At 43.2% G+C, this 13,788-nt stretch overlaps 2 protein-coding genes across 2 annotated transcripts; one reads left to right on the top strand and one right to left on the bottom strand.

Moving 5' to 3' along the window:
• Window positions 1–228: 228 nt before the first annotated feature.
• Window positions 229–8,846, top strand: LOC136778156 (uncharacterized). Its single transcript, XM_066734769.1, has 7 exons — window positions 229–403; window positions 511–685; window positions 810–844; window positions 930–1,057; window positions 1,131–1,282; window positions 1,626–2,021; window positions 8,342–8,846. Exons 1-7 carry the CDS (start codon window positions 229–231, stop codon window positions 8,706–8,708), a joined length of 1,428 nt encoding a protein of 475 aa, XP_066590866.1. The 3' UTR covers window positions 8,709–8,846.
• On the bottom strand, window positions 2,158–8,470 carry LOC136778175 (MOB kinase activator-like 2). Its single transcript, XM_066734797.1, has 5 exons — window positions 7,667–8,470; window positions 3,685–3,939; window positions 3,466–3,590; window positions 3,025–3,252; window positions 2,158–2,755 (listed from the first exon to the last, which is right to left on the bottom strand). Exons 1-5 carry the CDS (start codon window positions 7,861–7,863, stop codon window positions 2,577–2,579), a joined length of 984 nt encoding a protein of 327 aa, XP_066590894.1. The 5' UTR covers window positions 7,864–8,470; the 3' UTR covers window positions 2,158–2,576.
• Window positions 8,847–13,788: the final 4,942 nt, after the last annotated feature.

Here is a 13,788-nt window from a genome sequence, read left to right as displayed (position 1 = left end):
AAGTGAAAAGCAAATTGCAACATGCGCAAATACATATACATAGTTGATATACGTACAATATCCGTTCATTAATGAATTATAAATTGGCCATGCAGAAACATTTGAAAATCGATTTCTCCCGAGCTATCGGTTACGTCGACAGTTTCCTTTTGATTCTGTTATCGTTAACATGTTACTTGTTTGTTCGGTTTTAATTCGTTTTCTTTTAATGTTGCTTCGCCAGTAACGATGAAAAAGCCAGCATCCGACGAAGAGTGTCTCTGTACAGAGACGACGCAGTTGACAAATATAGGATCGCTACAGTCCGAAATCGAGTCAATAATAAACCACTCGGAGTTGAAAAATGTCTGTTTAAATATTCAGGATGAAACGACCGACAAGGAGACCGCGGAAAGACCCGCATGTATGCGATAAGACGTGTTGAATTAATGCAATAAGGAGAATGCTATTCTCTCGATCGGAGAGTCTCGATCGTCATATGTGTGTTTGCTATAAATTCACTACTTGCAGCTACATCGTGCAAGTGTCATGAAATATTTTCACTGTACTTCCCTACACCGTCGGAAGCACCTGGAATACCAGTGTCGGAGGAGCAATCGTCTCCTCGCCAACTGCCAACGACAGAGCCACGAACCCCCAAAGGTCCGGTTGTTTCTGATTCGTGCATCTGTCGTGCCCACAAAATGTAAATCAGCTTCGTTAATAATGTTCAGTAATGATAATATAAACGCATCTTATGCGATAATTGACATATGCAACTATAAGCAAGAGAGAATTTTATTTTAAAAATTCCCTTGTAATTGATCCAGAGACTCGTACACCAAGTCCCTACCACTGGATAAGGGTAAGAGATATAAAAGAGAGAAAGAAAGAGCGGAAGACGAATTCCCCCAAGGAGAAATAAAAGAGCAGAGCTTCGATTATTTTAGACAGGGAAACATGCAAAAATCCGTTTTGGTGCATTTTCAATTGGAAAAAGTCGTCGCGCAGGGAGTGTTGCGAAAAAAGTGACGTATGTGGAGTCAGGTCGAAGCAAGAATGTCAGGGTTATGAAAAGGTTGGTAGAGTTTGTAAATCACCGTGACATTTTTCTTAAAATACTCGATGAACGCGTATCGATGTCTGCGTAGTCATGCGGCTGTAGCGAGATGTCCGAGGGGAAAGCTGGTAAGCAAAAACTCAATAAACCTAAAGAGAAGTATGAAAAACGTCAGTCGAGACACAGAGACAAGGACATTCCCGAAAGAATCGATATCTATTACTTTGATCATGGAAACTCTGCGTGGGTATATCTAATATATTGTTCGATTATGCAATCTCTTCTGCACTATACATATACATATATATACAGCATGCATTTTTAAACTATGTCAATGCCTCAATATTCCATCAAGCGCGTGTATTGTTTGTCGTATTAGCACTGGGGGAATTATTATTATTTTCTTGCTCCACATTAATCAAGCAACGGCAAGTACAATTATTCACGCGGAAAAAGAAGGATTTTCTTCTGCGTTAAAGAGCTTGGTATAGCGAAGCGAGCACCGATACATTGGCAAAAGAGTAATAGCTATTGAGAGAGAGAGAGAGAGAGATGTATATATATATATATATATATGTTTTTATAGGTATTACCAAACGACAGACTCACCTCCGATAGTACTGACAGAGAAATGCGCTGAAAGAACGGATAACGCGGCAACCCGCTTTTGGGCTGAAATATTTGGAACGATTCACATAGGAACAGCTTTCGTGACCGCTTTTATCCTACAGCTGCTGCGTTTCATACTTTACAGTATATGCAGACCCCTGACAGTTGGGATAGTCCAGCTATTTGGTGATTATTTCTTGAAACCCTGTCTGTCCATCCTATTCAATGCTGTGATACAGCCAGTATTAATTCTATTGTATAATATTGCTACGTCATTGAGGGATTTGTGCGAGCCCCTCGCCGAAGCGATAGGATTGTTCTTGAGGGAAATAGCAAATGTTTGTCGATCTATCAGAATCGTTGAAGTTAAACAGAACGATTCCTCCTCCCGGCCATATTCTTGAGAAAACTCGAGAATAATGCGCGAACGATCAACGACGCAGCAATGCGGAACTCGATGGAAATACTATAAACTAGTGTCTATGTAGATAAACAACACGTGTCTTAATACCAGGTATATATTTGATATTATTTTAACTTTACAATATTATTATTGTTTCATTTTTTACAGAACAAATTATCTCTTATAGCAACTAACTTTGTCAATATAATAATCAATAATCACCCTTCGTCTCTTTCATTTGTCTTACGGTTTAATAAATTATGTACAATCTCACAAACAACAAACGGAGGAACCTAATTACATTATGTAGTTTTTCACGCTCTGCTATGTACAGGTACTACATCTTCTGATTTTTACAGAAATACGCTTTCGCTTCGTCCCTCGCGTGGTACGCTACAGCGTATCATAAACTCTCTTTCGTGTATTTCTCTATTAAAAAATAAAATCAAATAAAAACAAACACCTATCACCCCTAGTATCAGGAACTGCAACCTCTGGCGCGCTCTGCGTTATCGTCGTCATCGTCTAGGTAGTTGTGGTAGTGGTGGTGGTGGTGGTGGTGGTGGTGGTGGTGCTGCTGCTGCTGCTGCTGGTGGTGCTGGTGCTGGTGGTGTTGGTGTTGGAGGTGTTGGAGGTGGTGGTAGTGGCGGCTGTTGGAGTCTCCTGGATCGCTAAGGTCTGCGAAGGCGTGGATGTCGAGTCACCTGAAACATCATTGCGAGTAAGATTCTGTTTGAAAAGTGTGCAAAATCAAAAACGTGCCTAATAACACGGACGATTAATCGTATAAAAATGTTAAGTAAGCAATTTTTTCTCTCTACAGGAACTAGCGAGAGGACGGTGTCTCTCGCGCTACAATTTCGCAACGTCTGTAAAGGTTGCAATGGAATTCGTCCAACGATAACTTTGCATCCAATATCTCAGAGATGCAGGAAGAGAGGAGGCGCTTATCCAGCACCGTGATAATTCTTACCCAAGAGAGCAGCCTCTAAATCTCCCAAGATCTCCGTTTCCTTGGGGTCGATAAGGTTGAAGCGTTGATTAAGGAGCGTGAGGTGGGCAAATACACAATTGAGGTGAGCGTGCAGCCCCAAAAGCGCCACCTCTCTGAAGTGGCAGTGGTAAATGTGTGCCACCACGTGGTACAATAGCCGCAGGATCTTACGCACTATCGACTCGAACGAGCTTGGGAACTCATTTGCTGTAAACGTACGAGAAAAGATTCATCGGTTGATCCATCCAACAGGATTATACATCTATATAAATATATAGTAGAAATACAAGAGATATAAACGCGCTACATCCCTATTCTACCAGAGGCATAAGAATAAAGAATCCTAAACAATTGAGTATCGCGAGTATATTTAGCATAAAAAAAAGAAAATGGGGAAGAAGAGAAGAGGAAAATACGTACCATATTTCGTAGGAAATATTGTTTCATCGCTAACGGTGCGCTGTGTAAAAGTCATAACGTAATCTATATATTGTGGCGCTGCCACTCTCGTCTTCTTTCCTTTCTCGTCGAACCATAAATACGTTCTGAAAGAATGAGAAAAGATCGCGATGATGATGCATCTGTGTCTATATAATTTGGAATTGGAGAATACAATGTTGGGTGGTGAAGAAAGATTACCTTAAGCCGGGACCAGTCATGTCGGGACAACCAGTCATAGTACAAAATTCGGAGATGGTGCCGTAAACGAGATTGATGTGCTCGAATAGTGCCAAAGTGTGGGAGGCCAACCATTCGTTATAATCCAAACCAGGAGGTAAATCGACCAGCATCCTCAAGTCCAGCTCTGGCAGCTGCCTCTCCAGTGCCGCTTCCTCCAGATACAATTTCGGATCCTCTGTAGTTCCCGCATCTTTCTCCTTTCGTCGGGCTTTTCTGCAATCAACGACAAATTGCTCGCTCAGCATCGTCTCGACTATCCCGCAACACCACAGCGTGCGCGAATCCTCGCTCTCTCATCGTCAAACAATAATCTATATATATATAATACTAAATCTCCTCTCCCTTCTCACTCCGAAGAGAACCAACATTTTTCATCTTCACCGGACAATCGTACGAACCAATCGCGAGCCATTACACACTATTACATATATATATATATATATGTACATACAACAGAGTTCCTGACGAACAATGAGCAAACCCTGAAAATTAATTCCAAATCAAACTGTGACGCGATTTTCGTGAAATTTCCGAGCAGGAAAAATGGCCGAGAGTAAAAAGTTGGCCGTTTGGATGGAATCGAGCGGAAAGAAAAATTCGATCGCGTAGCGAGTAAAAGTACGTATACATATATATTATATACAGTGTATATACGCAAGAAGGGTGCATCATCGGACCGGGGGAATTAAGAGGCAGAGATCCGAATGCAGAAAGCATCGGTCTTTCGAGGGATACGACGCCACGCGTTACTTTGGCGGTGTATGATAAAAAAATTCCGCTCTGATGATCTGGAAATGGAGCGCAACGAGAGAACGCAGAAAAGAAAGGCGAAGGCAGAGCCGATGATTGTTATAGGCAATCGCTTGCATGGTCCTCGAAAAGGGGGACAGAATGGAAGATTGAACAAAGACCGAAGGGTTCTTCATGCTCACGCTCCAAGTTTGAATTTATTTTTAGAGCAGCGCGAGGCCCTTATCGTCGGAACCAACCAATAAAAATCTTGCCGATTGATACGACGAAAGAAAATAGGAACGACGTGGAAGAAACGTTTCCGCGGAGGAAAAGAGCAACGCTCGAGATACGATAATAATTAGCACGTTACACTCTATATCCACATATATATATATATATATATATATATATGTAGCGAGCCAATCCGTGTCCTTGGTACTCGATCCTTTTCAAATGTTCCTCCGTATACAAAGATTGACTTTTATCGCCTGGCAGTGGCGCGATATCGCTACTCCAAGATGCGCTACGGATTCAAACATCACGTTTTGTTTTCGTTGATATACGAGCCTGTCCGTACGCTACGATACACGCCAAGTTTCTTGATAGACCGAGCAGTCACGTACCCAACTAATTACTATTAGCAGGCGAAACCGCTGGAAATTACACCATCGACGCTTTACCTCGGTCCTAGTCGATAAATCTCTCCATGTATATATATATATATAAACAGCTTGTAAACTTTGCAAGCACTAATAAGAAGAATAAGGGCTTGTTCAACGCCTACTCTTAAATATACGTTGCTATAATTAATGCTCTTTACCCCTTCTCAATTATTTTTACAAAAGCTTATAAATTGCTAAATGCCATGCGTCGTGTAATAATCTGCAAATTTGTGTCTATCAAATTTTCATTCTATATATAAATATATAAATGTGTGTGTGAGTGTGTATAATCGGATTTTCATTATGCATAATAAATTAATATCGCAAATTAGCGATTGCCAGTGTCTCGTTACGTTATATCGCGTAAAATAACAAAAGATATACTTAATTTGCAGAAACGTGACACTCGAGGCAATTATTCATATAGAAATGGCTGTACTTGAAGATTAATTAGCAGTCGAGGACGCGAGGTTTTAGGGCAAAGTTTTTATCGTGACGATGCATAATGAACGAATGATTAGAATCGCTCTCGCACTGATCGATTCAATTCCATTTTGATACATGGAAATTGTAAATGTACATTCATCGCTATACACAGAGAACAAATAATTACTGAAGCTCGATAAGAAGGGGGAAAAATGATATTTGCTGCAGCTTCAACGATAACATGCAAACAAATGAGAAAATCAAAGCTTACATAGCAATCGTGGTTGTTGCTGCACTTGGCGCTTTTGTATAACATTGTAAAAGGCCTGTGTGTATAATCAACTTAAAAAAAGCTTCGATATCAATTTAAAAACTATTCTTCCATCTTTTTAACGAGTGACTAAACGCAATTCAATTACCAACGGAAATCCTATCATACTATCAGACTGCTTAATCTCGTCATGTATATATATATATATAAACCCATTACGTATAATTGTTATTTACAAACGAGATTCTCTCCAGCTTCCGTTCCGCAGCAACAAGCAACTTTTCAATGTTGAGGCCAGTTGAGGAGTTTCCTCGAGAGACCGACACAAAAGGTTCGCTTTAAAAATTCTTACAATAGCATTTAAATAAGCTTATGGACACTGCTTTCGGGTTGGATCGAAAGAAAGAGGAGGTTTTCGGAGGGAAAAGAAGAGACTATAGGCAAAAGCGTTGGGTTAAAAAGCAAATTTTGCAATGGCCTTGGGTCCCTAAAAGCGAAGCTAAGCATGCTCCGCGTTTTCAATCGTCTACACAGCCTACTCCGGCTGATATGCTACTTATGCGAGCTGCGCGCATCGCAATTAGCGAGCTTCCAAGCAAGGTCCCTTATTCAATTAAAATATACAATAAGCACCGGGCAACATCTTAGCCAAAGCTCCCTCACACTTTTCCATAGCCCGATAAACTCTATTGCGGCACACATTCGCATGGCAGCCTTTTCATTTTCCAGCCAAGCATGAAAATCTCAGCAGCTAAAGAATTCGACGATATACCACTGAGATCCTGTTCGTTCCACAGTGGCTGCGTCAGGAAATATAAATTATGCTCTTCGATAATTTCTTCATTTACGTTACGCAACAATAATATAGAATAGCGAGTCACAACGTTGTATATATACCATTAACCCTATTTAATTAGCCAATGAGGGTAACGATAATCTGCTTAGTCGTTGGATCAACGAGTTTATCGAACCGGTATCGGGGTACAACACTCCATCGGTTGCCTCTTGGCTCCTCCAATTTACTTTCAATCTATCAAAGCTTCTAATCCGAATCCTTTTCCCTCTATTATTACAAGTCAAACGGCACTTGAAATGTTCCAACGGTTAAATCAATAAGAATCTACAATTCAAAAGGATTTTCTTAGTTGGAAAATATCTAACGGAAGCTTTACAACATTTAATATTCCGCCATTTCATTCAAGTCGTGATACGTGACTCTAAAGTCATCTAAATATTGTCGAAATTAGTACGTGGGTAAAAGAGAAATAATATCCTGAATTTTTAGAGTATATCCGATGGATCCTAATAAACTTGGCTGTCGACGCATCGTAATTGTAAGTGTATGTATATTTATATATATACAAGCAGCGAGTCGCTTACATTGACCTTAAGCAGGCGGTCACGTGGTGCAATAAAATTTAATTGCTCTCCTAATCCGATCGAGTGACGCTGCGGTGGCAACGAAAATTGCACCGATCTCAATGGGACCATATCTCCCCCCCCCCCCCCTCTCTCTCTCTCTCTCTCTCTCTCTCGAGCGTGATTGGAAATGAGAGAGAGAGAGAGAGAGGAAGGGAGGGAGGAGCGGTGGAGCTAAAATGGCTAAAAGTTGGCGTTTGAGAAGCTACAGTCGGGATGAGGAGGAGTATAGGATTGGTGATTGGAAAGTGGTTTAGGAAGGAGCGGAGGGATAAAACGCGATCATGCAGCAGCAGCGGTAGCGGCAGTAGCAGCATTATATATATATATATATATATAGATATAAATATCTGTATATGTATATAGTTGTTTGGCAGAGCTGTCTATTACAAAAGTTATGGGAGACGGACGAGAGAGACGATGCACTCACGCGACAAGCTCTCCAAAAAGCCTGATCTTCCTGTGGCAGGTGTCGAGTAGCGAATGGCGAGAGGAGATGGATCCCGAAGCGGAAGCAGTGGCGTGGTGGACCGGAGTGGTTGGCACCGACGCAGGCGCGGACCCCGGGCTACTTCCGGAGGAATCTTGGAGAACGGAAACGGCTCCTCGGGCCGGTGAACGCAACATCCTTGCGGCGAACGTGATGACGTTGCTGTTGCCACTGCTCTTCCTCCTCCAGCTACCACCACCGCAACCGCCGCTGCTACTTCCGCTTCTACTTCGGAGACCGTCGTCGTCGCCGCCGCCGCTGCCGCTCCCGCAGGACCTGCCCGAACCTGAGCCACCGCCCCCTCCGCCGTCGTCCTGCCCGAGGCTCCTATCGCGCCCTGATAAACACCAAATCTTGCTCGACCTTGATCATCGAATCATTCCAATCTTTTCCCACTCCAACGCGTCATAGCTTTTCTTCTGCTTTCGAGATCCTTTATTCGTTTCACTCGCTTGTTCGTAAAAACCTCGATTTTCAGAATCAAAGCATCCCTTCTACAGCGCTTATTGTTTTGCTTTTAAGAGCGAGTCGAGCGCTGCTCTTATTTACGACGGTTTCCGCGTAAGAGCACTGGATTCCGGGAAGTTTTGGGATATATGTGTGTGTTGTGGTGGCAGGCACAGCGCCACCGGTTAGATGTTGTTTGGAAGACTCGAACGAGCCGAGAGTGAGCGAGGACCGATCCTTCTCCTCGTGTCAGAGGTCATGCGTTCAGCTGTATCCGATCAGCCACTGTGTGTGTGTGTATATCACTGCGTTCTGGGAGTGGCTCTGTCTCTCTCTCTCTCTCTCTCTCTCTCTCTCTCTCTATATATATATATATATATATATATATATCTGTCTTTGTCTCTTCTCCCTCCTCTCGTTTCTTTGCTCGCGCCAAAGTAGGAAGCAATTCGCAGAGGCACAGGCGGAGAGGCGAGAAAAATTTTCGCAATATGCACCGGGAGCGGAGCCAAATATTTTTCCGATATTCCACTGATTTACCTTGGGTGACCGTTCAAACGGTGCTTTTCCTACTTGCCAAAAAGACCGATGCGCATTTTGTTCGAAATTCTTGCTGCGCTCGAAACGTCTCTATCACACACATACAAGCAGTCTTTCGTTACTCGATACAATGTGCTGTGAAAGAAGAAGGCATTGTGTTAAAAGGCAAATATTGCTTTGTTAGGATGACAACGTCCTATACTTTATTACGTTAAATAAAAGCTGCTGCTTATGCATGTTTATGTATTCGCGTTTCACCGCCCTCTCGTAATTAAAGAGACATCGATTTTCACGCGTATCAAAAGCAATGTTCTTCAATCGTAGTTGAACGTAAACAAGAGGAAGAAAGAAGGATCGGAATAACTACGCTGAGATCAAAGCGCAAACCTTGCAATTACCAAGCACAATATTAATCTACATTTTAATCAAGACGAATTATTTCAGATGTCACGATAAACTTTAGAAAATTTAGCTAAACACGATACAGTTTATACTGCTTTTGAATTCTTTTAACGTAACGAACGATTATTGGTTCCTAGCACCATGCAGCATTGCATCATGCGAGGACAAACGTGTACTACTTATGTCAATAAGTATCAACAAGAAAAATAAGCATATCCACGATGCTTCATCGTCGAATATTCATCGCGATCTACGATATTGATCGATTCAAAAAGTTGCTTATCGACTGCAAAATTGTTTACAAGTACAATAATCATGAGAACTGCTTCAAAGTGACCAACGATAAACATGGTGGATATAGAAAAGATTTGCTTCACTCTGGTACTCTTAATAATACAAAAGAAGCTGGAGGTTTTAGTCCATTAAACCGCGGTGATATGGAGTATAGAGCAAATTCAATAATTGCATTAATGAACGACGTATCGTATTTCATTGCTCAACGTCATTTATCTTTGAGTCGATAGTGGCCCAATAATACATTTTCCACAGACTGATCCGCTCAACTTGCAGCTGTTCCCACGACGATATCGTGACAAAAGCGTATTCGGCATATCACGAATCGCCAGATAAAATTGTTTTTTCGCTAGTCTGAGCGATTTATCGTCACTTGCAAAGATGGCATAGCGTTTCTTTCGGCTTTACCTCCTGACACGACTGAACTTGGAGACGACCCTCGCAAGTGGCAACTGCCACCGTGCAACTCGACACCGTTCATCCTCGGAAGTAAAGAAAAGAAGAAACATTTTGAAACGCGCCTTTGTTTTTCAAACAAGTTCTGGGATTTCTCTGGACAGACTGTTAAATATACCAATGAGACGTGAAAGAGTTTGGGGATTAAAGAGCAAAAGAAGAAAAGCGATCGTTCGTGTTTGCATAGTCGTCTAAACGTGCCACGAAAATCAAGTAAACAACGTGTACAGGATCGGCGATTTATAAAACATTTTGGAACAAAGAGACAAAAAGATGTTTGTGTCTCCTTGACCACAAGAGATATCAGATTTCTGCTCAGTACCTTTCTTCAGAAACCTCTTAGAATTTGCATTGGGAAAGGTTTTTGCAAAATTTCCCTATGTTTTTTTTTTAATATTTAGTTATTTTGAAATATAAACATAAATATTTTCTCAGGAGACTGCTTTGGAGCGTTTTAAGCAGCAGCGGACTCTACGCATAACTGGAGCGTCAAGCGAAATTACTGACACGACTGCCGGCTAAGGTTAAATCCCTAGACGACCTCGCGGTGAAAACTGGGGGAAGAACGGTTTGTGCACGCGTGTTGCTTCACATTGCAGAACCAACGAGAGGAATGCGACGAAGAAGAAGAACGCGCAGGAGCGATACCGAATAAAACTTGACCAAGCGTTGAATTTTCTGGCGGTAAATAAGTTGCACGTAGAAGAGAGCGTTTGCGTGAAATCGAGATTGAGGAAAAAGTGAGCTTGAAAAGCGAGCTAAGAGAACTAATGATAAAGGGGGCCTGAAAGAGTGAGTTTTTTTTTTTTTTCGAGGGAACACGAGGCAAGTGTGCGCGATGGAAAAAAAGCGTGACACTTTCGCCCGTGGATGTGCGCGCGCGCGAGCAAACAACGAGTCCGGAGTGTCGTGGGGAGGGGATAAGGATGGAAAAGGACGCAAAGACCGCATCGGTATATATAGTTTCGCCGACTTTCTCGCGAGCCTTTGGAAAACGAAAGGAGGTGGCTGCTGGCCATCAAAAACTCACTCGGCCTTTCAAATGATCTCCTATCGCTCGGCGAAATCTCATCGAATCGATAAAGCAGTCCTCCCCCGCCGCCGGCGCTGCTGTCGCCTCAACGGTTTATCGCTGCTACCGTAAACACTCCTATTCATTACGACGCCTATTCACAGATGTATTAAAAGTTGGAAGGAAATAAGGAACGCGAGGCTGGCGGCCAGGCCTTCGGTAAATTCCGTCTGAAAATTTGAGCATTCCTCCAACTTGCATGCAGACTTTTCAATAATCGCGCAGGGCTCGCGTGGAGTTTTCAGGCGGGACGGGGGCGCCCAGACGCGTCGTCTCCGAGCGCTCGAGTGCGACTGGGGGACGCGAAAGGAGAGACTCGCGCTTTTATCCTGCCTGCCCTTCCATCCCTCCTCCGCACGCGGTCGGTAATCCTCTTCGAGAAAGGACCTCTGCGCGCTAAAATCCGCCAAGCAGCGATATCCCAGAGCCACACGGACGCAGCTGGGCCGCGTGCGAGTTGCGACTGTAAATTCTCTGGCCAATCGCCAATTCTCCACCATTTAAATTACACTCTTCTCGCGCCATCGAGCCCACGCGTAAATTCTCAATTATGCACCACGACACTCTTTTACAATTTGCTCCTGCTAAACATCCTTTCGAATGCCGCTTCTTCGGCACGATTGGTGCAGCGTTCGTTCGTGCGGGGGAGAGAGCAAAGGGGGGGGGGGAGGTTTAATGGAAAATTTACGAGAACAAATACACATTAAAATGTTTATAGCCGATGGAGTTGCAGGATTCACGTCCAAAAATATCGTTTCCCGTTGCTCGAGTGGCGAAATAAAATCGAGCGTCTCTGGCCTACTGTGTTCGAAGCGGCTGAAAACTCAGGAGGAGGGATGAGGAGTTTACTTTTATACGTCGGATGGAAGAAAGGGTGTGTAACGAAGACGCGTGAAAGGTGAAAAATGAAAGGTCGGCCAGGGCTGGAAATAAATATCGACCGTGCGGGAATGGAAGTTTCGCTTGAATTTCTGTGAAATTAAGAGTTTGGAGGGGGAGGGGTGTTCTAAATCGATTGGAGGAGGAATGAGAGGATAACGAAGGGAAAGTAAGTTTGAGTAACAGAGGTTGGAGTTTGTTGGTGAGTAAAAGGGTGTGTATGGGAGAATTAGGTGGAGGGGAATGAGAAGATTGCCGGTGAAAGGGACGCGGTGGATTCGCTGGCTGACGTTGGTATTCCAAGGGCTGAGGGAGTTTTAGGGGGAAGGGGGGGGGGATGGAAGGTAGGGCAGCAATGCGACGGTGGTTGCGGCTCTCTCGACTCGGCGAGTGCGGCGACGTGTGCGAATCAGCTGTGAGTCGGCGACTCGAGTCAGCTGACTCTGCTCGACCCCTCTGCCTGCTGCCTCTCGGCTGGCTCATGGCTGGCTTTCCAACTCTGCGACAATCAATATTTTCCGCTTTTCCCCCGCTTCTTTCTCCTTCTCAGCCTGGAACGCCCGTCGCGCACCCTTCTACCTTCTTCTCCCTTTACCCCACCCCCGAACAACCATCCATACTTCTACCCATTCTACACGCATGCGAACTAACATCTCGCATCATCACCCGATCCTCTCGAAAAAGACTCCTTGAAAAATTCCCTCGTCCCTCCAATCGTCTCTCATATCCAGCTCTTAAAACTCTCCTCGATCACAATTATATTTTCCCCTCATTCAAATTCATTCGCGCAATCACCCAGAGACACCTTTAACTCCAATTAGTCGCAGATTTCGTTATAATCCCTTGCATTTTATCAGAGTATTACGTAATTGCAGCGATAAGTTTTCTCGTTATTTTTCTTCTAAATTTCTAAGGGCTTTCTCGCTCTCCTTTTATTTTTTTTTTACTATTTTTTCCCCCTTAACAGTTCTATTCTCCGAATGTTCGCGCGGCTGAAGAATAAAATGTGTTATTAACGATACGGATCTTAGCTCTGTGTGTGTGTATGTGTGTTCTATTCTTGTTCAGACGCAATTATGTACACGCCAGACAGCCGAGATTGTCTCTGAGATTTTTTTACGTTATTCCATCGTGCTAAAGTCACTGATCAAGCTGGAGAACCTGGAGCTAGCTCATAAAACTATAAAGAGCCTTTGTTTCGCCGCTTCTACCCCTGACAAACTTACGTAACTATTGATTTTTAATCGATAATTGCAAGGGACTGCTATAAATTACTTCGATTGGTAATTTTCTCTACATTAATTATTCGGCGATTTCATTAATGCCAAAGAGGCGAATCAAAAATTCTTCCTTCGTTCCTTTCGCTGAGCTGATCGGCCTTGCTCGCCACGAGGCTTTTTATACGCGAACGATAAACTTGTCGATATCCCATTTTCTATTTAGTTGTACGCCGAGCCTCGCTGCTGCTAGCCTAGCGAATATAAATAAAAATTTAAAGAGACGATTATCCTAAAGCCCTATCGTTATCTCGATAGGATTATTCTAATAATGCGCGCATCGAGAGAGTATATACATATATATATATATATATATATAGATGCAAAGGAGAATTTTTCAATATCTATTCGAGAATATTTGGCGAAGCCGCGTCGTCTCCTATGCATATAGCAGGTATAGAGAGGCAGTCTTCTTTGAAGGAGGAGGAGGAGGAGGAGGAGGATGACGGTGCTCCTCGTTGGCGCCTCTGGCTTATTAAGAGTTCGGCTCATGCGAGCCTTTAAAAGTGTGCCATCGAAATACGCCGACCTTGAGCAGGCTGACCTTGCATCCAATCTACCGCAGCTCGGAGTCTGAATCGAGGTCGCCCCAGCCAATTATTTACAAAAGAAAAACAACAAGATTTCGAGAAAATTTATTCATGCAAATCCCCCCCCCCCCCCTCCACACGCTCGACAATTTTTCACGATTATAC

The sequence above is a fragment of the Prorops nasuta genome, unplaced genomic scaffold (genome assembly GCF_024137725.1).
Source record: "Prorops nasuta isolate Cenicafe-Biocafe unplaced genomic scaffold, Cenicafe_Pnas_1.2 PNAS00013, whole genome shotgun sequence".
Taxonomy (NCBI): domain Eukaryota; kingdom Metazoa; phylum Arthropoda; class Insecta; order Hymenoptera; family Bethylidae; genus Prorops; species Prorops nasuta.
The sequence above is the reverse complement of the archived record's forward strand: the minus strand, read 5'-3'. Positions and strand labels throughout refer to the sequence as shown.